The sequence below is a fragment of the Lichenostomus cassidix genome, chromosome 7 (assembly GCF_008360975.1).
Source record: "Lichenostomus cassidix isolate B80296 chromosome 7, HeHo_3.0, whole genome shotgun sequence".
Classification (NCBI taxonomy): domain Eukaryota; kingdom Metazoa; phylum Chordata; class Aves; order Passeriformes; family Meliphagidae; genus Lichenostomus; species Lichenostomus cassidix.
This window is the reverse complement of record NC_139488.1, coordinates 22,779,475-22,805,649: the sequence shown is the minus strand read 5'-3', so window position 1 is coordinate 22,805,649 and position 26,175 is coordinate 22,779,475. Positions and strand designations below refer to the sequence as shown.

The following is a 26,175-nucleotide window of genomic DNA, read 5'->3' as shown; positions in this document are numbered from 1 at the left end:
AGGTGTCCCAGCTGCAGCCAGGATGAGCCTGCACCATCCCACAGTGGGGAGGGTAGACAGCTCATGAACCAGCACATGGGTGACACCTGCTGAGGCCCCCATTGTTCTAGACCCCTAGGAACCTGGATCAAAGTCAGTGGAGGAGCAGTATGGGACCCCAGTGGAGAGACGCTGAGGAGTGCTGGGGCACACATCCTGATGCCTGGCACACAGAGTGGCAGGAGAGTCCCCAGCAGGGTCACAGTCCCTTCTTCAGCTCCTTGACCTGTCAAGTGTCAGCCTCAGTTACCCAAGCCAGGGCGGAAACATCCCGGTTGTGTAAGGCACAGGTTCTCACCCTTTGCACAACAATGTCCTGTCACCATGGCATTGCAGGGGAGTGGGGTTGCCTGGCTTGCTGGCACCCTTCAGGCCAGGGTCACAGGGCTGGCTTGGTGTGAGGGGCTGCTCAGGGATCTTTCAGTGATTTGCTCTGCTGGGGTTTGGATTGGGGTTGAGAAGAGAATGACATTATTCCCAGGTGGGGTAGACTCCACGTGGAGACCTTTGTACCAGGGATGTGCCAGGAACTGACTGGGGAGCTGTAGGAAGCAAAACCTGGGTTTTGGTCCCCTCTGGGAATGCACAGGATGCCAAACCCTGTCCTGGAAGCAGGGTTACCCACACCCTGACAGGCTTATCTGGCACCACTGTTTTGGCACTGTCCCCAGAGATGTGCCCTGGTCCTGTCCTGGCATCTACCTTTCCGTGGCAAAGAGGAGCCAGACATGGGTGATCAACCCACCAACTCCTTTATTGCTGGATGGTCATCTGGTAAAAACACCATCCCCACAGCAGGCTCACAAAATCCCCAGGGTCACAGGCTTTGTCCCAAAGAGAGGGGAGGGTGGGCAACACTTCACATCACTCCCCTGGCAATGCAGTCCTACCACCTTGCCACCCAAGCCCCCTTCCAGTTGGGGTCCAGCATCCAGTGGTGGCCATGCCCCTCCCCATGGCATCACCACCCAATTCCAGGGGGCTAGATGAGGATGCTGAGGTGTGTGGAGTGCTGGGACCTGCTGGGAGCCACAAGGAATGGGTTCCAGTAGGGCTCAGAGAGTGGTGGATGTATTGCCAGAGGTGGAGGCATAGGAGGCACGGCCGTAGCGGGCAACAGCATCCTTGCTGATCAGCCCACGCTGCGCCAAGATCTTGAGGAAGCTGTTGCGAAACTTTTGACCGATGAAGGCATAGATGATGGGGTTGATGCAGCTGTGGGCAAAGCCCAGGACCTGCGTGACAGAGAGGGCTGTGTCGATGCGGTTCCTCCTCTCACAGGTCTCAGCAATGGCCTGTGTCCTCATGAGGGTGTCGCTCACCAGTGTGATGTTGTAGGGCAGCCAGCAGATGAGGAAGACCAGCACCACAGCAAAGATGACCTTCATGGCCCGCTGTTTCTGAGCATTCTTGGTCTGCAGGAGGGTGTGGATGGTGACACCATAGCAGAAGAGCATCACCAGGAGGGGCAAGACAAAGCCGAAGGTCTGCGGCAGGATCCGCAGCACCACCCGCCACTTGGCCGTGTCCCCTTCGCTGATGCGCTCGTAGCACACGGTGCCATTGTTGGGTGAGCGGAAAGCCTCACGGAAGAGCAGCACGGGCAGGGAGAGCAGCATGGAGAAGACCCAGATGCCCAAGCAGACAAACTTCACCCAGTGCCTCTTCTCAGTGGCAGCCCGTGTGGCATAGACAATGGCCAGGTAGCGGTCCACACTGATGCAGGCCAGCAGAAGGATGCCGCTGTAGAAGTTGGCTTCCTGCAGCATGGAGATGGCTTTGCACATCACAGTGCCAAAGACCCACTCGTGGGCTCGGTAGGCGGCCCAGAGCGGCAGGCTGAAAGCGAAGAGCAGGTCTGCCACAGCCAGGTTGAGCAGGTAGACGTCGGTGACAGAGCGGCTGGTGTGGCTGGAGGTCACCACCAGCACCACCAGCCCATTCCCCACCACACTGAGGATGAAGACAAGGCAGTAGATCACCACCACCAGGTACTTGTTGAGGACAGAGCTTTCAGGCCGGCAGGGAGAGGATGAGATAGCCGTGTCAGGCATGGCTGTGCTGTAGTCATAGCTGTAGTTGTAAAGGTAGAAGATGTTGGACAGATCCCCACTGAAGGATAAGGGCTCCATTTTGCCTGTGGAGGACAAAATGGCATGAGTGTGGGGTGGCAGAGTAGTGTGGGCCAGAGGAGACAGCATCTCTGGGTCCTATGGCATCTCCTTTGTCCCTCAGGTCCCCTTCCAGCTAGTGGGCAGCTGTTCTTCATCACTGCACTATATCCACACCATGCCAGGTAATGGTCAGTGCTGCAAGGGGACACTGTCTCATATGCCCCATCTAAAACACCCCCTGCATGCTTCAGTCTCCTTCACTTCACCCCAATCCTGTCCCTTCCCTGACTCTTGTGGAAGAAGGGGTTCCCCCACAGACTTATCACCTTTTCTCAGGTTGGGGGGCTTCCCCATCACCAGACTCTCCACCCCCTCAAGCATTGCTGCTGGAGCTGTCCCTCCTGCCGCCTCAGCCAGCAGTGAGGCTGCAGTCACAGTGCCTGGGGCAGGCAGCACTAAAGAATGCCTGAAGGTGTTTTTGTGCTCTTCTTCCCCCTCCTGGTCTTGCTCCTGAGGGAGTGGTTTCAAGCTCCGGACGGAAACATATGTCACACTTTGCAGGCAGCTTTGGAAATATTACATCTCTGGTTTTCCTGTTGCTCAGACTGCTGGGCATCTCCATGTCCCCTGTGCTCAGCCTCGATGGGGAAATCACAGGTGGCAGTCGCTCGTCCTGTCTCCTCACATAGAGGAGATGGTGAGCTTGCTCTGTTCCTGCCTCTCCAAAGACCACTGGCTTTCAGCCTTCTCCCAGTATGGATCTGGACTCTTGTTTCACTCCAGTTTCACCCTTCTGCCCCATTTCTGAGCCCGCAACCCCTCCAGGGCTTGGAGATGCCAGGACTGCTTGGGGTGCTGAATCTCCCAGTGCTGTGGGGTCCCCAGCCCTGACTTGGCCCTGTTTGAACCCAAACCATCCCTGGGAGCAATTTTCCCCTTTTGCCTGATGGGAATTCTCTGCTGCAGTTGGGCTAGTGTCTGCCCGGAAAAATCCCTCCCTGGCTCTGCTGTCCCCTCTCTTGCAGTGATCCAGGGATAGTAATCCTGGAGTGGTGATGCTGGGATGCTGAGGCATCAGAAACCTAGAGGACTGCAGCCAGGGATGCTGCCAGTGCCGATGGGGGAATGTCCTCCCAAGTGGGGCTGCCACGGGCACGGGGCAGAGCCTGATACCAGTGCTTCCCCTCTGTCTATTTCTGGCTGCTTTTTCTGCCTCCCCACTCCAAAATTCTGATGGTTCCTCAGGAAGCAGGTATTCCCCGGGTGTACCACACAGAGATACCCCACAGCTGGTCCAGCTGGGGATAACAAGCAGCACCCCATTTCCCCTCATGACCCTGGAAGGACTGGGGGACAATGAGGTAGCCCTGTGGGGCTCCCAGTGGGGAGGAAGGAGGGAGATGCCATGGGGAAGCATTCTCCCAGCTCATCACTGTGCAAGGAAATGGGAGCAGGCACTTTTTCTCCATGGCACCCAAACCTGATGGCCGTGGGGACTATGGAGGGTTTGTAACCCAGATGAGCCCTCAGCTGTGCCCTGGGTGCCCCCACCCAGCACCTCCCTCTACCCTCGCACAAAGCAGCCTCTTGGGCAGCTGGAGAAGCCCACCCCAGCCCCCAGCCTGCTCCACATGTGAAAGGGCTCACATGGGTGCTGAGGGGCTGTCAAAGCCCAAGGAAAGCCACAATGTCCAGTGGAGCACCCCAGGGACTCACTGCTTACTGCTGTCGCCGTCCCCTCAAGTCTGGGGTCTTCTCCCAATCCCGAGCTGTTTCTCACTGGAAAGCACACAGGCACGGGTCTAAATCCAGATGTCACCCCCAAATGGCTCTGGCACGAAGAGTGGTAGGATGCAGGGCAGCACCAGACCCAGGAGTCTCGCCAGGCAGAGGATCCCTCACCTGCTGCCGAGCAGCCTCGCAGTACCCCTTCCGTCCGTCGCCACTTTATACTGCCCGGGGAGGAAATGTTGCAAAATCTTCTCCCAGCATGAAGCGGAAGTGGCAGCCACAGGGACCCTTCCCTGGTCCCCCCAGATGTCTTTCCCAGGCTCAGGGGAGCTTGCAGCCCCGTGTCACCCTCCTGTCCCAGGATGTCCCAGGCCATCCCGCACTGGGGGTGCAGCCAGGGGTTCATTGTCATCCCTGCAGTGATGCACCCCGGGGGTCTCCCGGTGGGGGTCTCCACTTTGTCCCCAGGCCCTCAGTGGTTGCGGGGCTCCCCTTCAAGGCACCCCTGTGTGCTGCAGTCCCCCCACGAGAGCAGAGGCCATACCAGTGGGTGATGGCAGTGCAGGGCTCTGCCTCAGTTTCTCATTGGTAGAGCAAAGGTGGTGTCAGCATTTGGGGGATGCACAGGGGGATTGCAGTGCTGGCTTACCCTGGTTTACCTCCTGCCGTGGGGACCCCCTCAGAGTAGAGCCCCATGTCCCTCCTGCCTTGTCTGTGCCATGCCAAGCTAAGCCAAGTTAAGCTTTGCCATCAGACAGAGCCGTGCCCCTGTGCCAGCCCCACAGACTTGGCGAATGCCCTGGCTCTGAACATCCCTATTGCCTTTAGGGGAAACCTGCACCCAAGGGCATTCCTCTGGGGCACTCACGGATCCTTTGAGCACCCCCATTCTCACAGCTTTCCATGCTTGTCAGTCATAGCCCCCACACTTTTGGGGCACCTCTCTTCCCTGGGGTCACCTGGTAAGTGCCACCATCATGTGCCTTGGGTATCACCACAGACCCAAGAACACTCCTATTCTCTAGGAACACCTGATGGTTTTGGGCAACCCCCAGCTCCAGGACACCATTACAGTCCTCCTAGGGTGTCCCCATCCCCTGTAATTTCTCCCTGAGTCACCTATCACATTTTTGGGGCTCTGTGGCCCTGAAATTATCCGTTGTGCAAGACACCACTTTCCCCTGTAAGCACCCCCAACCTCCCGGAGCACCAATTCTTTACACAGACCCCCCCTACTCTGGGGCACACCTGCTACTTCCTGGAGTGTCCCTATAATCCTAAGGGCACCCCACTGTTTCGGGGACCTCCATACACTGGGAGCATCCCGTGACCGGGGGGAGGCACCTCACACGTTCAGGGACTCCTATATCCCAGGCGCACCCCATATCCCCGCCCCAGCTGGGGGTGATGCCCATACCGCGAGCACGCCCAGGCCGCCCCTCCACTCGTATCCCATGACATTTATCGATCCCCAAACACTCGAACGCCCCCATTCCCCTCCCGCCCCCGCCGCGGGGCGGTGGGCGGGGCTGCTCGTGACGTCACTGTGGGTGGGCGGGGCGAGGGCGGGGCAGGGCGGGGGCTGCGCGTGCGGCGGCGCCGAGGCGGATGTGACGCGCGGGCGCGAGAGCGGAAGCGGCGGCGCAGGCTCGGGCGGGTCCCCGGTGCGCGCAGCGGGCTCGGCTCCCTCAGAGCCGCTCCCGGCACCGACATGATCCTGCTCGAGGTCAACAACCGCATCATCGAGGAGACCCTCACGCTCAAGTTCGAGGGCGCGGCCGCCGGGTAGGAGCAGGGGAGCCGGGGCGGGGCGGGGACGGGTCCGCGCACCGAGGGAGGGGCGAGGGGGCGGTGGCTGGCGGGCCCGGGCCGTGCCAGGCGCCCGGGCACAGGGTAGAGCTTGGAGGGTGGTGCTGGGGAGGGATGGGGTGAGACGGGCGGAAGGTGGTGTCTGGGGAATGGTGACAAGGCAGGATGTGTGGCCGGAGAGTGGCGGGGAGCGGCACCGAGCCGGCGGGTACGGGGTTACCGGGTGGCGGCCCCGGGAGCAGAGCGGGCACGGCGTGGGGGCCTGCAGAGTGCAGGGGCTGGGAGGAGGGTGGTCAGGGTGCGGCAGCTGAGCTGAGGGCGGTGGAGATGGGCAGAGCTTGGGCAGAGGGAAGGCCTGGGGAATGAGGGAGCAGAGTGGGACAGGCAGTGGTGGAGGGGAGAGTGAGGCTCTATGGGGTCGTTAGTGCCAGAGCAGTGGGGAGCACCGGAGGAGCGGGACGGATCTGGGAGGGGTATTGGAAATTGCAGTGCCGAGGTGCGCTGGAGGACAGGGCCTGGACAAGGAGGAAGTTGGGAAGGGAGGTAGGTGGATTTGCAGCGTGTGTGCTTTGCGTGAACCGGGCTTCATCAGCGTGGTGCCAGCGCTTGGTACAGAATGTGTAGGGGGAGCCGAGGAGCAGGAAGCCTGTGTGTGGAGTCACGGCCTCAGCCTTTTGCTCTGGGGGTGGAGAGCACATTCCAGCTTGCTCCCTCTTTGCTTTCTCTAGCAGAACGGATACAGTGCCACGGGTCATCCACGGCCCCTGGTGCCAGCCTGGTGGCTGTCCTGGCCTCGGGGGCAGGCTGGGGGATCTGGTTTGCACTCACATCTCTGGCTGGGACAGTGTAGTCCCTGGGCAGCCAGCGTTTTTTTTACTGCGAGTGTTGCATACCTGAGCACTGTAAAGATGCATGTGAGGACACAGCTTAGCTTGGAAGGAAGTCCCTTCAGTGTGAATGTCCTTATCTACAGCTGAGTGGCCCATGGGCTCGCTGCACTGCCTGCTGACTGAGACACCTTTGTACAGAGACAAAGCCTTGAGAGGCAAAGCACGGTGGTGTTATCTCTGGGGTGGAGCCTGCCCTGGCGCCTCACAAGGCACAGCTGAGGCTGCTGCAGGAAAGGACCTCTCAGCCAGGTGCTGTGTTACCTTTTTTGTCCAGAGGTTTTTGAAGCTCTCAGCCTTTTGTGTGCAGAATGTTGACAGAGGCCACTTCCTCTGATTTCCCCCTACAAGTTGACTTGTTGCTTGGATTGTTTTTTTGTTTTGTTTTGTTTTGTTTTGGTGGCTTTTTCCATAAAATAATCTCACAAGCTGCTCTGCCTTGGAGGATACCTGAGCTGCTCACAGATTTTGATTCTTCTTGAGCCCTGATCATTTAATGCAACAAGTTTCCCCAGAGCACAGACAACCACACTGGGAAGAGAGAGCTCCCAGGTGACCACTGTGGTATTGCAGCTGCATCCATTAGAAAATATGGCATGTACAGAGGTTTCTAGTGAGTGTCAGAACAGCAGGTCGATCTGAAGTCCGTACCAAGGCAGTCTTCCTGACAGAGAGAGAAGAATGTGTGTGTGTCCCTGTGTTGATGTGATGTGGAGGCAGCAGTTTGCAGGTTTAAATGCACCCTAAAACCCTACCTCTGTGAACAGAGCTGGGGTTGCTTGCTCTGCACCAGCCTGCAGGCCCCTTCCATTTTGCTGTGTGGCAAAGCCACCTCACTCGTGTGTTGGCACGCGTGCCTGAAGTACCAATTGTTCCTGGATCAATTCGTAGGGTGGCTGATGGTGCTCTGCTTCTGCCTCTTAGTCATCTGTGGCATGTTCTGTTCTTTAGATGGTATTTCTAGATAAGTTTTGTGCCTTGTGCCTGGAGGTGTGGAAGACGTTTACTTCTGAATTTTCTTCTGTGCTTGCTCTGGTGTCACCCTGTCCAGGGGGAACAAGTACAGGGCAGTGAGGTGCAGGGAGGTTTCTTCTGGTTTCAAGTCTTCTAAGGAACGGGTGTTACAAAACATTTATTAAAGTGATATTTCTTTTGCCTATGGCCACAGCTCTGGGACTACCCCTGGGGTGCACAGCCTTGAGACAGGAAGGGATTTTCCTGTCTTTTGCTATTTTGGTGATGGTTGTTCCAAGGTGTGTCTTGGGGACAAACACAGGACCGTCAGGGTAAGGTCAAGCTTTGAAGAATTTGGTGACTGGGAGGCTGGATGTTGGGTTTGCATTATTTGCTCTAACCCAGGAGTGCAGCAGATGTGATGCAGGGATTTGTCAATAGTGGTTATCTCAGAGCCAGGTGTGCCTGGTGGCTTCAGTGCCAGCCTGGAAATGTAGCAGGGCAGGGTTCATTTCCAAATCCTTTGCCAGAGACTTGTCCTGTGATATGGGCTGTGTCACTCCCCTCTGCTTCCCACTGCTGCAGTGCAGCCATAGTTTGGCAGATCCCTGCAGAGCTTTCCTGTGCTGTTAGGTGGGAGACACTCCACATTTCACCTTGCCATATAGAACTAGGCCATGTTTAGAAGCTGGAATTAATTAACTGCCATAACATTATTGCCATGTATGTCGAAATCTGCTCTGTGTGGAGGTCCATCAGCTGTCCCGGAGTACCTGGTGTGAAAGGTACCTTGGAAGGACTGCAGACACAGATCAGCACTTGAGGCAGGGCCTAACCCACCTCTGAGAATCCTCCCTTGACAAGGTCCTTGGCAGCAAGGGCTTGGCAGCATTCACCAGTAAACAGGGTAATTTCAAATTTAATTTGGTTTTGTGGGTAAACCCCATGGAAATCTCACCTCTTTGGACAGCCACTGTTGAAAGGTGATATTTAGATCAAGGTGCTAACAGATAATGGACTTCAATGCATCTGATTTTTTTCTTTATTTAGTTCTAGTAATTTCTTGGTTTGAATCTATTCTCTTAAACCAACCACATTGTAAAATAAAAGCGTAAAGCTAACAGAATGTGTTGAAATAACTTGAGTTAGGAATTTGCTGCTGAAGCTTTCAAGCATTTGAAAGTGTGGGAATACCTTGTCACTGCCTGGAAATAAGTTTGTTGAAATGAGATTGGCTCATGAGCTTTTTGCATGTCAAGAGAAAGCTCCCATAAGCTTTTGACCAATTCATTTGTACTTGAGATGTTGCCTAGAAGCTGGTGTCACAGGTGGGTTTTCCCATTTCTGATAGAAATGCGATGTGAGGAGATCAGCTCTACCAGTTGGAAGATCTTGTTTCTCATCATTGCTTCCCTTTGCTAACCACACAGACATAAAAAAAAACCCCACAAACACTTCAAGTGTAAACATTTTGATGATTGTCTTCTGTGTCTGGTGAATACTTGTTCTGTTTAACACTGACAGATTTGCCATCCAGTTTGGTCCTGCTCTAATTTAACTGACCCTAGTGTTTCACAGAGCTTTGGTCTTAGGGCTTGGTTTTCCAGTCATACATAGCTTACCCAAAATCTTTAGTAAAATAATCATCTGTCTCAAACTGCTACTTATTATTTACCCACTGTGCAAAAGAACACAGATTTGCATAGCTGGGGTACAGCATGCCTTTTCCTAGGTTGGGGGTGGAGGGAAGAAAATCTCAAATTGTTTGTTTCTTTACAGACATTAGTAGGGCTTCAGATCTGCAGGCTTCTACAGATCTGCAGGGCTTCCTGACCATTAGCTGCATAGGAAATCAGCTGAAGCTTGAACTTCCCTGATGCAGAGTGGTTCCTGTGAACTGGCAGGAGCTGGGCTGAAGCTGCGCCCGTCTGCTTTATGGTATTTCCCACCTGCGGTTACTTGGTGCTCGTGGGCTGCAGAGCTGAGCCTTTCAGACACAGAGGCTGAGCCCTGGCTGCACCCAGGCAGTGAAAACTTCGTGTTATGACGTGAAGTGAGTTCACCGTGGGGAGACTGAGGAGCGTTTGGAGGCTGTTGCTTGTGCTGGGAGGGTAGAGGAGCTTTGAATCCTTCTGGGCGCTACTGAGGAACTCTGTTCAGGAGTGATTGTGGCCATATGTGGCTCCAGTGCTTCAGGGATGCTCAGAGACCCCAGCAAAACCAGAGATTGTTCCTCTGCTACCCCCTCCTTCTTGCTGACAGAGGCATTTTTGTGGTTTCAAGGGAAACAGGACTGGGGAAGTGACCTAGGTTAAAATTAAACAGGCAAAATGGGGTATTTTTAGCTTAGATGAGTTTCCTTATCCCATTCATTGTGTCATGGCTGCTCACTGTGGTGCAGCCATGGAACAGGGATCAGATCTCTCCTCTTCAGCAGCAGTGGCAGGTGCTGGCTCAGTGTCATCACAAGCGGAGCCTGGAGCTGCACATCTCTCCAGGCACAACCTCACCTGCTGAAACTCAGTCTGCCTGACTGAGGAGTGCTCAGGAAATGCTGCTGGCAGAAAGAGGTACCCTTGAGTTTAGCTGGCATGGGCAGTGCTCGTTGTACAGCCTGGCTGTCCACGTTGACTGAGTGTGCTGTAGGTGTTGGAGCATAGCTCCTGGGCTGCCACAGCACATCTTGCTTCAGACACCAGGGAAGGTGACTTTGCATTAACAGTGGATTGTGAACCACCTCTGTCTGGATGGAAGTAGGCAGTGCTCCACTTTTGTGCAACAGCACAGGGAACAGGAGGGAAGAGAAGCCAGAGCTGAAAAGTGTTAGGCTTTCACAGGTGGTTCTGTCGTCACTCCAGCCTCAATTTTCGTCTCGGGTTCCTAAGAGGGACCTGTTCTGTTTTATCTTCCAAGAGTGGTTCTCACTGCAGCTACCAATGCCTGACACCAAAGAAGAGTAAGTATCCGTCACTATGCTAAAGTAACACAGCAAATAGTGTGTGCACAGTGAGGCTCTTCCCCAGACACTGGCAGAGCTCTGGATCACTCTGGTGGGGAACCATAGGCTGTCTGCCTATAACTGAAACAGAGAGGCACAGGACAAAGACCTAGCTGGAAGGGGACCTGCCAGTGCTGGCATGTTGCAGGACCATCCGTGCTTTGTCCACTGTGAATCCCACTGCTTTCCTACCAGCCTGCTCCTCCAGGCTATTGGGCACACAGCAAGTGAAAAGCTTGGGCATGGAGGTGTCACCTAACCAAGAGGGGAGAGTTGGCATGTGTAGGGGCTGCTGTACACTGCTCGGCACCACCCACCTGATAGAGCACTCCCGCTCGAGTTCATGGTGGGTGGGCTGCCAGAGCTATGGGAGCTCCTTGATTACATATGCTCCCACAGCTTACGTGGGGAGGCTTTTGTTAGCTGACTGGGGCCCAGGAGTGTAGGAACTGTTCAGATAATTTTAGACATTGCTCATAATTTTTTTTTTTTATTGGGGTGACCTTTCTGTAGCGAGAGCCTGCAGTCTGCCACTGAATCTGTCTCACTTTATCCAAATCGTGTGTTCATTCTGGTGATTGGAAATCTCTGCTCAGAGCTTTAAGCTTTGAAATACCCCCTTTTCTTTCTGTTTTTCCTTTCCTATGGGGCGAGAGATTAGAGTATCTGCATGGCTGCAGCGTGTAAAATAATTGCCATTCTCCATTATTTGATAGAGGCCTTAATTGTGATCTGGGAGATGCTTCAGTATGGTTGTCAGCCAAGTTAGCAGTTAGGTCATTTTAACAGAGAAGATGAAAGTTCTGTATAATTACAGTCTTCACTCTTCTGTTCTTAAATTTGTTGTCACATATGGCTAAGAGCCTCTGTGGCCTGAGAATGAAACAGGGAAGTTGGGAAGTTGTCTGAGTCAAAATTTAGGTAATGCTATCAGAAAAAAGATTTGCTGTTGCTCTTAAGTGCTCGCTGGTGTTTCTCCATGGGCACTGTGGCTCTTCACAGATATTCTGCTGGAGTGAAAAATCTGATTTGGAGCTGGCTCTGTGTTAGATAGACAGGGTGTAGGAGCCGTTTGGAGATGAATAGGAGGAACACAGGCAAGAAGACATAAAACCTGTCAGGGTCTTTTACTGTTACAAGCAGAGGGCAGATGGGATTTGGTGTGGGTTTGACTTCAGACCTAGTAAGTGTTATCACAAAACAGACTGCTGCTGGGAACAGCTGCCATTTTAGCATCAGAATTCAGGCAGGGGTTTGCAGAAAGGTCTGGTCTGGATTCAGTGTTCAGTGCAGAGAGAAGCTGTCTCAGTAATTCCTGGTATGAGCTGGTTTTATTGTCCATTCAGGGCAGAGGGTAGCAAACAAGGAAGGTCACTGGGGGATGCTGTGGTTCAGGTAACATTGGTGGTAAGGAGCTTGGAGGGGTCACAGCAGGTCTCTGCCCCAGGAGTGGATGAGCTGTCCTGTCTGAAATCTTCCGAGTATAGCTAGGCTTAGTCTGTTTCTCAGAGATTTGGATCAGGGGTAGAAGTGAACCCCAAAGGAGCTCCTGGCTGCCCAGTTGGGTTTTACAGTCTATCTAGGACTTAGGGATGGCTTGGATTTAGAGTCATTCAGCACCAAGCTGCTAAACTGCCTATTCTTGCTATGGGTGTAGAGGGTCTCCTCATGGAGGCAAGGGACACCAGGGCATGCTAGACCAGGCAGAGCACTTTGAGATCATGCCAGTAACCTGACAGTAACTGGTACCCACCCTCAGTGACTGGTTCCCCAGGCCCCATCCCTGGCCTGCTGGGAATCCTATGCACTGAGCCTTCGCCCGCACAAGAGCAGGGAGGACTGAACACAGAGAGGACACGCTGTGCCTCCACAGAGCTATTTTTGTTGGTGGAAGGTCAAGGGGAAGTGATCATGTGCGTGTGACCTGCAGCACTGCTGCTCATCCAGAAACTACGGAAGGCTGGAGGTGAGAGCTCCTCTCTCTTCTGCCTGGGGACTTCTTGATGTGGGAACGAAAATCCAGGTAGAAAAAGGGGTGTTTTTTCTGTTGTAGGAATATTTTAAGTAGCCAGGGTAGTTTTGATGAGGTGAGCCAGAAAAATAAATAGAAGCACTTTAAACATTGTGACTGTAAAGCTCCTGAACTGTGGAAGGCTGAGAGGGCTCACTTTGCTGCCAGACACACTTCAGTGCTCTTCCCTGTCCTCCCCTGGGCCAGGCCAGGCCCAGGTTACTTAAGTGTGTGCTTGCTGAGGCAGAAAACCCACCATGCTGTAGGTGATAGGGCCAGCGTAGCTGCAAGGAGCTCTGTATGCGGCTCACGTGAGCTCTTGCTTCACTGAGGCTGTGCCGGGAAGTGGTTGAATATTCAGCACCCAAAGTTCTGCCCAGTTACCTTCTTTTCCCTTAAATACCCCCCCTCCTCACCATCCCCAAGTAGCGGAACTGAGCCACTTGGGAAATCAGCATTAAAATAACTTCTCTAAGAAATGACATTTGCACAATGACAGGCTCAAACCCAGCTGTGTTAGCAGTGAGCTTTTGTGTGCAGAACAAAGGCTCTCATGCAGAGCCATCAACCAGCTCCAGTTCGTGGTCTTGCTTGGCTTCTTCAGTTATGTGATGAGTGATTTTCCTGCCATCCCCTGGGTACAGTCTGACCAAATGGGGAATCATCCTTCCTCGGGAAAGCCACTCCAGTATGCTGGCTGTAAGCCACTTCCTTACATTTCTCAGAGGGAGGTGCTGTATTTGGAGGGCTCTGCTGGGAGTGGGGGATCTGGGAGGTGTCAGCTCCATGTGTGTTTGAATGGCGTTTGAAAGGTGTAATATTGTGATAATAGCTGCAAGTTTCCCACACCCCTTTCTTAACGACTGTACTTGTCACCTATTGTCCTGCCTCCCCTACTCCACATAGTCCTAGCCACGCCCCCAGTTTTCCCTATTGGTTCCTGTACCCTAACCCCACGTGGCCCTGGCCACTCCCTCGGGTTTCCCCTATTGGTTCCTGTACCCTAACTCCGCCCCTGTACCTCCCCTGTGCCCAGAGGTCACTGGGCTGTGTGCTGTCCCTGCCCCTCTCTGTTTCCCTATAAACCCCTTACCCTCCGCCATCTTGCGTCTATGCTCCACGTGTGTCTATGCTCCACATGTGGCTGTGCATGTGAGGCCTTCGCCCTCGAGGCATCTCTGCCTCGGGGAGGTCGTTGGCCTCTGCTGCACCATGCGAATAAACATCTTCCATGGACACAACGCATAGACCCTCCTCGCCTCCTTTATCACCGCCGGTTGTGGAAGCAGACGAACCAGAGCTAGCCTTATGGCTCCCCAGCCGGTGAGAGCGCAGTGTCCAGCCCTGGGACAGGGGGTTTGGAGCACTGAGGCGCTGAACTGAGCCGGGTAGAGAAGCTCTAGGGTAAAGTCTGCTGTAACATCCTCCTAAACCGCAACAGTGTAACTCTGAGAAGATGGAACAGAGGTTTAAGGATGCATCCTGTTTAATATTCCTAGCTCTCATGTGCCTGACTGTGCTATCTTTAAAGCTTCCTACATAGGTTTCTTTTTTTATAAAAATTGATACTGCCATCCAAGCTGATTCCCACATCTGAGCGTGGTGCTCTAAAAGAAGAACACGTCTGCATCGACTGACCGAGTGGGATCAGTGGGATTTTCTTTCATCTCTGCTCTGAGCTATCCTCAGTGAGCAGAAGTGCCTTGGACATGGCTTGGGGAATTGCTCCCCTTTTCTAGAGCCCAAGCTAAATCTGCAGCCAGGGATGCCTGCTGAGCCTGTCTCAGGCCCAGCTGGGAAGGGAAAATGAAAGCAAGAGAGGTCACAGGTAGCTGGCGTAGCTCTTAAACTAAAGGACCTGCTTTGGGTGCACTTGCACTGCTTCTTTCAAGTGTGTGGTTTTTATCTTCAGCAATGTGGCACAAAGGACAGAGGCTCTCCAGCCTTCAGACAAAAAAAAGGCTGTTGCCTTTTACAGCTAATCACTTTCAAGAAGCAGGAACACCTCTTCATTTCCACTTAGGATCTCCATCTAAGGGATAATTCCTTCCTTTCCACTGGAGTAAAATGTTGTTGACCCAGTGAGTGTCTGGGATCAGTGCTGTGCTATGCCTTGGTCTGCCTGTACTGCCCAGCTTGAGTTTTAGCACATTGTGGTCATTTCTGCCTTCCAGAAATGAGGCTGACTGCAGAAAAGCTGATGGAAAAACAGTGCTTTCTGCTGAGATAAAATAATTTAAATTGTTAAAGAATATGTTGAGGAAAAGTAGATATTGAGTCATCACTTTCCCCAACCTTTCTCGGTGTATGTACCACAGTGTAGTCAATACCCAGCAGCACACAAGTGTGTGGAAGAGCAAGTTTTGGCAAAAAGGTTGAAGCTGATCTCTGAGCAGCAGCAGCATAGTTGAGACCACTGGCTTTACTCTGGGGAATTATTTCAGTATGTTGGTTCAGACAGGTGTGAGTGAACTGTTAGAAACTAGATTTCTGTTAGAAGCAGCATTAGCCTGTACTCTAATATCATCCACTTTTGAAAAATAAGTGGAGATACAGTGTGAAACAGCGGTAGCAGCCTGGCATTTTTATCCTGTTCTCATTTTCCACACCTGCACTCAGCAGTGGAGATACCTTTGCATCATTCCCTGTTGGAGAATGACCTATTAATACAAGTCCCCTTGGAGCTGTGAAAGCAGTTATGTAGTGCCAATCCCAATGAAATGACCTTCCAGAAGCAGTTACATCTTTCATGGAGTCCTACTCTTCTACAGATCATGGACAAATTTCAAAATCGGGTTTGTTAAGAAGCAGTTTTATCTTCATAGTCACAGCATAAGATGTGATGTGCCTTTGGCTTGCAAGGGGTTCTGTTGCTGATCAGGGGTCCCAGAGACCACTCAGGGCAGTGTTAGAGCACACCCAGAGCTACAGTTTTTCTGCAGAGGTTGCTAGCAAAATGTGGGGGTGTTTTGGAAGGGGGGCAGGATGAAATTAACATCTGGGAAGTTTTTTTTTCTTTGGCTTGCTCCTAACCTTTGACTTGGAAAAGGGGTCTTATCTGCAAGCAAGTTATATCAATGCATTTGCAGAGCTGGTGTTGATGGCGAAGGGGGCACTGTGTCAGGAAGGATTACTCAGCTCCTTCCATGAACTGGTATTGCAGGACCTTACAAAAGAGCCTCTGCCCCAAAACCTGTGTCATGGCTGTTCTGTACAACTTGTGAAAACAAACTTCTTAGTAAAGAGTAGCTTTCTTAGACATTTCTAACTGGAAATGTGTGATGTCAAAATCTATTAATAAACTACAAATAATAGCAATCTGCCAGCTTTAAGGTCTGTTTTGTGTCATCTGGGGTTAAACTGGTGATTATGGGGAGAAGTCTAAGATCTCTTGTCAAAGGTTACTACTAGCTGAACAGCAGGAGATAGGAGGGTTTTGAGGAAGAGCTGCCTGTTAGAAATAAGGCATTGGAAATTAATCCTCTTTCCTTCACAGCTTGGAGGCTGCTGCTTGAGTTCTCATTTACCTCCTTTGTTTTCTTTGCTTTTTAGAAATAAACCAGAGGCAGTAGAAGTAACATTTGCAGGTAAGATCCACAGCTCTCTTGACTTCTCTGAACCAAGGGCTGGCTTTAACAGTCTGCCCACACCACTGGGCAGGGGCGGTGTGGAGATCCTGCAGTATCCCCAGAGCTGGGGATTTCTTGGCTGCCTGACTATTTCTCTGTCTGTCTGCCTTCCCTGGGACTTCCCTACAGCACTGAGTTCATTGGTGGTAGTGTTTTGGTGTGTGCCTGCTACATAGCTCTTCTCTTTTACCTCATCTGTTCTCCAGTCCTACCCTTGGTGCTACTTGTTATGAGCTCTTTAGCATCATCTGGTTTGGGTCGTTAGGAAGCTGACTTAGGGTGACAGGCAAAATGGATTCATCACCTCAAGTTTGCTCTCCAGGAAGAGAAATGCCAGGGAAGTTCAAGTACTCATTCAGCAACTGATTTTTTGCTTCTGTTATCAAGAATCTGTGTAAGCTGCAAAGCTCTGTGGGGAAGTGGAGCTTGCTAGGTAGCTGGAGGGTTGCCTTTCCCTGCCTCTTGCCCTCCCAGCCCATTCTGCAGTGAAGTGGAAGCTGTCACAGCAGGCAGCGGCTGAGCTGCCTTTGCTGGCAGAGAGGTTTTCTCCTCCAGGCTGCAGCTCTGGCCTGGTGGGCATGTCAGTCACTTTCTGTGCTGGCCATCCAGAAGGCTCCCATCTCTGCATGTTTGTATCCTTGTGCACTGAGCACAAGCGGATTTGCCAGAGATGCTAAATGACACTAGACTAAAGCTTTCTGTGATGGACAGGTGTCAAAACTGTTTCAGCCCTGTGAATGATAACAGGTCTCCCTACATGACATTACCACTTTCCTTAATTTGCGGGTTTCTCTCTTGCTGTATGTGTGAGGGCTGGAGGAAGAGGAGCAGTGGCACTTTATGCAGTTACCAGAATGTATAGGGAAAACCTTCAGAAATAGGAGCTGGTTCCTGTTCCCTCACATTTCTCTTGCTTGCTTCTTAGACTTTGATGGAGTCCTTTACCATATTTCAAACCCCAATGGAGACAAGACAAAAGTGATGGTCAGTATTTCTCTGAAATTCTACAAGGAACTCCAGGAACACGGTGCTGATGAGGTGAGTAAGCATCTCCAGGCCTTCTGCCTACAAATACTGTGTTGGCAATGCCCTCATGATGTTGATAGATCTAACATATGACACTTAGAGAAGCATCTGTGCTCCCATCTCACACTGGTCAAAGGAGCAGCCTTCCAGCCAACCAGGAGTGCCACTTTGCTGAAAGACAAGGGCAAGTGTGTTCACACTCTCTCATGAATAAGTAGTCATCTTGTATGACCCTGCAGCCTGAAAGGCAGAAGGCACCACTAATTTTGCAAGTCCAAAGCAAAGCCTCACCATGTAGAAATAGTTTCCCTGACTGATGTGTTGAGCCCACAAGTGAAGGAAGGCACCAAGACAGATCTGTGGTGCTTCTCTTCTGACTCTTAACCACACATGAGAGCAAGTGCTGGGGTCCTGCTGCGTGTGCAGGCCTTGCTGTGCAGACTGGTTCCGTTTTCACTGCTGCTGTGTGAAGTCGCAGGCTCAGTTCCTGTGGACTGGGCCGTGGCTACAGAGGACCATTTATGGAAGAAAGAAGGAGCCTCTCTGAGCTGTGGTTGGATGGTGAGGCAGGAAGTGTGACTCAGTTCCTGAGTCAGTTTTCAAATCTCTGCGTGGTAGCGAATGGGGTTCACCCAGGGCTTTTCAGCAGTCTTTTGCCTCTGGGTGTCTGTCCTTGGAAAAAACAAGGAAATTGCTCCATCAGTTTATCGTGCATCTAGTGAGAGGTGATTTGAACCCAAAGTGAATTCCTATGAATTGCCACAAGACCCACCTAAGTCAGAAGAGATATGACTGTCCTGCTTCCCTGTTCCTGAATGCAGAGCTTTCTAGGAGCAGCATTGCCCACTACTGAAGGCAGTGGTGCTGGCATCAGGAGTGTCAAGCAGCCCAAATGGTGGAGCCTTCCCAGCATGTTCAGTGAGGATCAGTGCAGTGTGTGATCCCAAGAGAACCCTGTGGTGGGCGAGCGACTGACAGCACTGCACACCAGCAGCCATTGTGGTAGTGGTGGAAGGCAACTTCCTAAACTTCTAGAGCAAAATGGGATCTGTGCAGGACTGCCTTGGAAGTGCTGACTAAATAGAAGTTACATTTCTAAATCTCCAGTTGTCACAATGCTGCTTTCTGTACTTCCCTGCAGACCATGTTGCTTGTTTCTGCTCTGTCTTTGGTGAAACCCCACTGTGACGAATGCTAAGTGGGGTTCCTGCTAAGACAGGGCATCTTCTTGGGCCACTGCAGGCAGGCTGTCTGCTGAGAGGAGTTTTTGGCATGCAGAGAGCCTGTGTATCCTTTCCACGTGGTAGTGGGTGTCATCCCAGGAGGGCCAGTTCTGCCACAGCATTGTTGTATTCTTCCCTGTGAAATACCTTCTGTTCCTGGCCCCCTCATTGACACAGAGCTATGGCTCAGTTGGAAATTGCCATTGATGTAAAATTCAGCAGTGATTATGTTTGAAGAAAGGTTTTTGCTGTGCTGTAGGCGGTTCTGCTTCTGGGAGGCATCCAAGCTGCCTGGCAGTCTCCTCCCCATCCCCATCTGTCCATGCAATAGGCTGAGACAGTGTGTGATCACCAGGCCATTGTGTGCTCTGAGCTTGCTGTCCTGTGAGGAGAGGCACCGGACCGACTTTGCGTTTGCCTTTGAATGTAAGGAAAAGTCGTAGCCACCAGATCTGTTGTGTCAGGCTCTGCTGATAGTTCTCCTTTGAAGATACGAGCTGTATGGCTTCTTCCCCGCACAAGTCCAACTAGCAAGAACTTGAAAAAGTTCCAGTTTTGAGTCCTCTCCTGCAGTATGTCCCCTGTCAGTGGAGTTCAGGGAGCCCTCCCTAGAGCAGCAACAGCCAATAGTACTATAAGTCGATGATTTAATATTTGTCTAAGTTCTCTTAGACTAGGGGAAGCAGGTGCTGTGACTTGATATTTCTAAAAGACCAAATGTGGCCTAGGCTGTGCAGGAGGAAACAACTCTTGATAGCTTGTGCTCTCAATGTTTATTTTCTTTTCTAGGTATTGAAGAAAGTCTATGGAAGCTACTTGGTAAATCCTGAATCAGGTAAGCCTGCAATAACATTCACTCTGTGTGTATGTGTGTGTGTGTGTGTGTGTGTGTGTGTGTGTGTGTGTGCGCAAATGCAATTCCAGAATTACTTAAGTCACCTGAGAAATGCTCATATGAGGGCTGCACTTGAAGAGCTTGATATCTGGGGCTCTCTATACAATGAATGGCAATTTGAAATTGCCAGTTTAAAAGGTGGCTCAGACACGTCAGGGCTGAAGTAGCTTGCAGCACAAGCTGTAATTCTTTATGCAGTCCTCCTCCAGGAAGCCTCTGTTCCTCATGGTTGGGGTCTTTGTTCTTCTCAAAGATGCTTTGTGAGACACAGGAAAACCATGGTTACCTGTGACAACATCTCTTCCTACTCACTGCAAAAACTTGGGATCAGTTCAGCCAGCACGTGTGTCTGGGAGCTTGGGAAGGAGCCCTGGGAACGTTGCCATGGCCACGCGCCGAGTTCAGGCATGGCTTTTGGCAGTGCTTGGAGTGGGAAGAACTCACCCCTGGGGCTTTTAGGAGGATTTAAGGCAAAAGTGGGACTGTAGGTCTCTCTTTACAGAAAATGTCTCTGCTTTCATAAGGGCCCTATGTAGATTATTAAAGTTAGTGGCTGTCCCTTCCCAGGTTACAATGTCTCTTTGCTCTACGACCTGGAGAACCTTCCCGCAGACAAGGATGCCATTGTGCACCAAGCCGGCATGTTGAAGCGCAACTGCTTTGCTTCAGTCTTTGAGAAGTATTTCAAATTCCAGGAAGAGGGCAAAGAAGGAGAAAAAAGAGCAGTCATCCACTACAGGGACGATGAGACAATGTAAGTGTTCAAACCAAGCAGCATGGGGATTGGACAGTGGTCAGTTGTCTGCTCGTGTGCATAGCTATAGGTTGTGGTGGAAAGTCAGGAAATCCTACTGCTCCATGCTTTGGCAGGGTAGTAAGGGCCTGTCCTAGGATGCCACAAATATCCCATGAGGGTAATCCTCATGCCTCGGGCTGCTGGGATGTTACACAAGAGTCTCTGTTAGTGGCAGCACTTGTGGCTGCACGCAGGAGAGGAACTGGCCACTCCCAACAGAAATGTTTTGCTCCCTGTAAATACTGTCTCAAGGGAGGGGAAATTTTCAGCAGCCAGGCCTGTGAATGGCTGTTGTATCTACTTGACCTTGTCACACAGTTGCTTCCTCATCCAGTTGAACTTGTTAGCTCTGGTTCACAGCTGGGTTCTCTCTCTCCCACCTGCAGGTATGTTGAGGCAAAGAAGGACCGTGTCACGGTTGTGTTCAGCACGGTATTTAAGGATGACGATGACGTGGTGATCGGAAAGGTGTTTATGCAGGTATGGAAGCTGAATTACGGGGAAAGGGTTTGGTCCTCAATTCAGATGCCTGCTTGTTTGAAGCAGCGTTGCCAAATAAGTGGCTGAAGTGAGCACAAAGGCAGTTTAACACATGTAAATGCTTTGCTGCATGCTGCATTGGGATGGAAGAACATGCTAATAGAAATAGGCAGTATATTTTCCTGGCTTGTGCATTGGCATCTGTATCAATAGTCTTGCTCATTTGGACAACCAACCATATTATGTGTTACAGGTGGGAAACACCACAGTGACTATTTCAGTCCCCACATTGAGACACTGTAGTGTGGGTAGCTATGGTGTAGGGATCACTAGCCAGCTGAAGAGCTCAACATGTTGAGGAGGCTGTAAAGGGAGAGGAAGGGTCAAACAATGTCATGCCACACCTGAGATGGAGCTGAGAGTGGTCTTCACCTTGAAGTTTCTTCCTGCTAATGCTCAAATGATGCAAAAAGACTCAGCAACTCAGTGTGACAGCTCTCAAATTTCAGCTTTGTAGACCTGTGAATATACTGAATTTGTAGGCTTGAACCAATCATAATGCCAAGTCCCTCTGGACTCAGCTACCTTTTGGAACTGCTGTTTAGCTGGGAAGCATTGAGAGACTTCTAGTAAACACTTTGCTTGCCTGTGAATGATTGTGAGCAGCCCGTGGAGACTGACACATCTGCATGCAGCTGGGGAGGCGCAGTGCATGCTGGTACATGTGTTCATCCATGTCACTTGCCCACCTCACTCATCTGCTGAAGCTCCTGGGGAGCCTCCTGTGTGAGCATGGCCATGGAGCAGGACCAACAGGGTGCTCCAGGGATAGAGGAGCTTTAACCCACTCGTTTTGGGGCGCCAGGCAATGCTACTGACAGGCTCATGGACAGCAAGTTGGACAGGCCCATGTTGCTGGAGACCAGTTTACCTGTGATGGGTGCCATCAGAAGAGGGTCTGTTGCAATAGAAGTCTTACTTCACAACTCTGTTCACTGTGTTCATTAGCTACAGGCAGGGCATCTGCTCTGGCTTTGAGGTTTTCCCCACCAAGCATATCCCTCAGGCTGGAATTCAGCTTTTAAAATGGGAAGGGAGACATGATGTGAACAAAATGGGGTTAGTGAGGCTCCTGGGGAGCTGGCAGTGCTTCAAGGCAGCAGCTGTCCCGGAGTCTCCATGTCCCGAATTCTTGGTTTTTATAACAGCAAACCCTGCCGCTGCCCAGCCACAGGAATTTCCACTCTGAGTCACACTGGCTCTTTCCCCCCAGCTATTGCTCTTGCATAACACAGCTGGGCATGGTGGCTGCTCATCTGGGCTCTCATGGAGAAAATGTGACCATTAACTAACCAGTGAAGCCATTTGAACCATTTCACCCTCTGGCATAAGCAGGCAGAAGTGCAAGCTAAGCATTTCATTAGGGAAGCCCCAGTGATCTACTCTAAAAGGGGCATGGATGCTCCTGCCTTTCCAAGGGGGATCTCTGCTCAGAGGAGAGGCCAAGGGTAGTTGATGATGTGTAGGTTGGGCTGGAGGTCAGTGAGGCAGAGGGGAGACTGCCCTGCCTTGGGGCAGGAGAATGGTCTCTGAACATTCCCAGTCCCACTTAGAGGTGGTCCTTACAGTTCCTGAAATGCAGAGCCAGTACCTTTCCTGTGAGGTGGGGGTTGTGCTGCTGTCAGAGATGGGGGAAAGGATCTCCCTGCCTGAAGGTATTGTTTCAAGGTGTAGGGAAGTGTTAAGAGGAGCAGGCTTCGCATACAAGCTTCAAACCCCCAGATGCCTCTTGATGCCTGGGTGGACTCTTGGTAGGAGATGGTTTCTCAAATGGCAGAACCTTTGCATGAGGTGTGATGGAGATCTTGCAGCCCTTCCTGGGAATTTTTGTTCCTCTGGGGTGATGGGCACTGCCCACTTCCACTGGGAGCATTGAAGTTCCAGCAGGAGCTGTGCTGTCTCATATGCTTGCTCAGACTGAGGTGTCTCTTCCACAAAACACCCATGGCAGGTGGTTCTGAAAGCCATGCTGGCTGAGGGTCTGTGCTACAGTCATGTATAAACCCAAGACAGCCATGCATTTTGGGCTGGTTTTGCTGGGGAAAAGAGTCACTTTCCAGGTGTTTGGCCTGATGAACTTGATCCATTCAGGGAAAGCTGGGCAACCTTCTGTTCATTGCCCTTTGGGAGTGAGGAAACCCCATTTGCTTTCCCAGCATGTTGCTGAAGGGTCACAGTGGGAATCACCTTCTCTTTGTCTTGTTCAGGAGTTCAAGGAGGGTCGCCGGGCCAGTCACACAGCCCCACAGGTGCTCTTCAGCCACAGGGAGCCACCCTTGGAACTGAAAGACACGGACGCAGCCGTTGGCGATAATATTGGCTACATCACCTTTGGTACGCAGGCAGCTCTGAGCTTGTGGATGCTGGGGGAGGAGAGGTTCCTGCTGCTGCATGAAAAACAGAAAGGAATTCACCTTCCCTGAATGTTGAAGTGGGTTGTTGAGGGCTGCAGGGACTCTGGGGTTGCATTCTGTCTTGTATGCGCCCTTTGGAGTGTCCCTTTTCTGTATCAGGTCACCTCAGCTGTGCTGTGGGCCAGAAGATGTGGAAGTGGAGAGTGAGCTGTTTAGTGTCTGCCTACAAAAAATAAGTTCAGTACTTGGGAGCAAAAGGAAGAGTGGCTTTCCTGTGACATTGTGGAAACTGGGTTTCTTGTGAAAGGTTTCATGCAGCTGTACTTACAGGTTATCCAGCTGCTGGGAACTGTGCAGTGCTTGAGCAGCAGAGGCAGAGAGTAGCAGCAGGGCAGTGCAATCTGCTTCTCCAGCTCTGCCTCTTTGCTCTGGGCCAAACACTCATGAGCCACTTTCTCCTGCCTGCAGAGGTGGTGGCCAACAGAGCCATGACTTCCCCCTGTCAGTAGCAGTAGGGGTAGCAGTGTTGAGGAGTCTAAACCTTGCCCTGTTCAAAGGGATAGGTCTCTTCCAGAGAAATTGGGCGTGTCAGTTGGTTGTGTTATTAGGGTCTCTCAGGCCAGCATTCCTGTAGTTTGGAGCTCAGAGATGGAGCACAGACACTGCAGGGAAAGGTGAAGGTAGCACTGCCTTCCTCCTGTGCTGGGAATGGTGCCTTGAGGCCCAGGCAGCTGTCAGCTATGGAAAGGGCAGGCCTGGTATGGCACATACTTCATTCTTGTTGAGACTAAATTTCCCAGTTATCTGATCTGATGGTCTCAGGTGAGATCATCACCCAAACAAAATGTTCTTTCAGCCGTTGGATCTGGGACACCTAGCAGAGCACAGGCTTATGGAAAGAGCAAGCTACCTGCTTGTATCCAAGTCTGTTACAGGGCCAGGCAGCTGCCAGGCAAAGATCCACAGCCAATTTCAAAACCTCAGGGCAGACTGGATCTTGAAATTGGTTGAGCAGCCTGGGTGCCCAGGTCTGCCTCCCAGCTTGCTCCTCCAGTTGCAGCTCCCAAGCACTGATTCAGCTTCATGCAGTTTCCTACAGTGCCATTGTTTCTGGGCACCTGGCCTTGCCTGCATCCTGCAGAGTGCACAGGCTGCTGTGGGAAACATGGAAAAGTGCTCTTAAGCCTTGTATTTAAAATCCCAAGTGCTGCCTAATCTTGGTATATGTCTAGAGTAAAGGCCTCTGTATAGAGAGCAAGGCAGGGATTCAATGCAGCACACCCTGAAGCCTCCAGGACTGGAGGGTACTGAAGGCCTTGGGCAGTCTCAGGAGGTACTAATGGTCTGTGTTTGCCTCTTCTTTCAGTGTTGTTCCCCCGTCACACCAATGCTGCAGCCAGAGACAACACCATAAACCTGATCCACACATTCCGGGACTATCTGCACTATCACATCAAGTGCTCGAAGGTACGAGGGCTGGGGAACACAGGGTGGCTTTAGCCCACCTAACCTGGGTGCTGAAGGGGAGAAGCAGGGGACAGAGGTGCTCCTTAAGAACACTAGAGTCTGCTGTTGCCCTCCCCAGTCATGCAGTGGTGGCAAGTGATGCATCATTGCCTTCACCCTGCTCTTGGACACAAGACTTTTTTTCTTCCCATTCTAGCAGTGAAGTAGCATTTTTCCCTTTTGGATCTGGTTTATTTCCTTTCTGGGAACAGAAATGAGGGTAGTTGTTCAGAGTGACCTGGCTTTGACATGTCCTGAAATCTCAGCTGTGAAGACAGGATCCTGACATGTCCCCATTTTGTCCTAATGAAACACAGGCCTACATTCACACGCGTATGAGGGCAAAAACGTCAGATTTCCTCAAGGTGCTCAACCGTGCCCGTCCAGACGCAGAGAAGAAAGAAATGAAAACAATCACGTGAGTAGTAAAGCAGGGTCTGGCACTCTGGGCTTCTCTGCCAGCTACAAGCTTGGTCTTGCTCAGCTTGGCATACTGTAGTCCAGGGCAGGCTGGGGTGCTGTGGGGGTGACCCACAGCTTATTGCCTCAGATGTTCTGTGAGGAGCTGGGTCTGTAGTAAAACCCTGTGCTGCCAGGTCCTTCACAAAAGGACGGCCTTGCAAGCCCTGGTGTCTCTATTTCCCCCCCACCAAGCTCTTAGTGGCATTCCTGGGGCTTTTCCCCTGTTACGTTAGAGCTGGCTGTCCAGCTCTGGGGGCAGCTCCAGCTCATGGCAGGGAGAGGAGCCAGGTCCTTCCTTGGTGTTTGTGGGCACTGGACCAGGTCTTGCTGCCCAGTGTGTCTGCAGCTGGTCAGCATCACTGGCTTTCCTTGGCCAGCTGATGGTTTGGGCTAGGAGCGCTCCCAGGCTACCATGCTGGCTGGCTCCCTCTTGTGAACAAGCAGCCCAGAATGAAGTGGATGGAGGAGAGCCGTTGTGTGAACATGTTTCACTTAGGTCCCTTTCCCTCTGCTTGTCCCAGAGCCCTTTGGTGTCCCTTTTTTCTGTGTGTCCTGTCATGTCCCCTTCGCATTCTGCCTTGGGGCAGGAGGGTTGTCTCCTCTGCAAAAGCCATCCCCTCCCCAGCCCCATGACCTGGTTCTGCAGCCACAGACCCTGTGAGCTCCAACCCAGCAGTGCCTGCCTGGCTTAGAGAGCTTGGCTGCACGTGCCCCACAGCCCCCTGGGGCTGTGCTGACTTCTCTCTGCATCCTTTCAGGGGGAAGACGTTCACAACCCGTTAATGCCGGGTCACTGAGGCTGCCGTGGAGGACGAAGGTTGGGGCACTTGCTACCCGATAATCGTAGCTTTTAATGTTGCACCTCTGTGGGCTCATAAGGAATTCAAGCAACTGGGGTCTGTTTGTACGACAGTTGGGGGAGTAATCTGCAGAAACGAGCTGTGCTTGCGAGGACTCGATCGTTCCAAGAAACAAAACTTTAATTCCAGTTTGATTGACTTAATTTCTTTTCTTTTTTAATTTTTTTTTCTTTTCAAGCTGTTTCGCTTTGCAATATGTTACCGGAAATAAGTTGCAGTATTTCTTATGAGAATAATGCAATATTAACTTGTTTTCTTCTGAGTATTTGAGTTCAAAACTCCTGTATCTGAAGAAATACTGTTGGGGTTCATTAATAAAGAAGATCTTTCTATCTTAAAGG

General features: G+C 51.6%; 2 protein-coding genes across 2 annotated transcripts; one reads left to right on the top strand and one right to left on the bottom strand.

Annotated features, from left to right (window-relative positions):
- Positions 1-772: 772 nt before the first annotated feature.
- Positions 773-4,925, bottom strand: LOC146434793 (C-X-C chemokine receptor type 2-like). The gene is made up of 2 exons (XM_085066811.1): positions 3,870-4,925; positions 773-2,176 (listed from the first exon to the last, which is right to left on the bottom strand). The coding sequence occupies exons 1-2, from the start codon at positions 4,294-4,296 to the stop codon at positions 1,095-1,097; spliced, it is 1,509 nt and encodes a 502-aa protein (XP_084922937.1). The 5' UTR covers positions 4,297-4,925; the 3' UTR covers positions 773-1,094.
- A 573-nt stretch (positions 4,926-5,498) lies between these two features.
- On the top strand, positions 5,499-26,173 carry ARPC2 (actin related protein 2/3 complex subunit 2). The gene is made up of 10 exons (XM_085066808.1): positions 5,499-5,669; positions 16,096-16,130; positions 17,098-17,210; positions 19,211-19,256; positions 19,884-20,070; positions 20,499-20,592; positions 22,860-22,986; positions 24,373-24,473; positions 24,830-24,930; positions 25,733-26,173. Exons 1-10 carry the CDS (start codon positions 5,596-5,598, stop codon positions 25,755-25,757), a joined length of 903 nt encoding a protein of 300 aa, XP_084922934.1. The 5' UTR covers positions 5,499-5,595; the 3' UTR covers positions 25,758-26,173.
- Positions 26,174-26,175: the final 2 nt, after the last annotated feature.

Bases quoted from the DNA above. Each gene is read 5' to 3' on its own strand.
- LOC146434793 (XM_085066811.1), bottom strand. From the start codon at position 4,296: ATGACAATGAACCCCTGGCTGCACCCCCAGTGCGGGATGGCCTGGGAC. The intron at 2,177-3,869 runs GTGAGTCCCTGG...TGTCCTCCACAG, and splicing joins GACGGCGACAGCAGTAAGCA to GCAAAATGGAGCCCTTATCC.
- ARPC2 (XM_085066808.1), top strand. From the start codon at position 5,596: ATGATCCTGCTCGAGGTCAACAACCGCATCATCGAGGAGACCCTCACG. The intron at 17,211-19,210 runs GTGAGTAAGCAT...TTTCTTTTCTAG, and splicing joins AGGAACACGGTGCTGATGAG to GTATTGAAGAAAGTCTATGG. The intron at 24,474-24,829 runs GTACGAGGGCTG...AATGAAACACAG, and splicing joins ATCACATCAAGTGCTCGAAG to GCCTACATTCACACGCGTAT.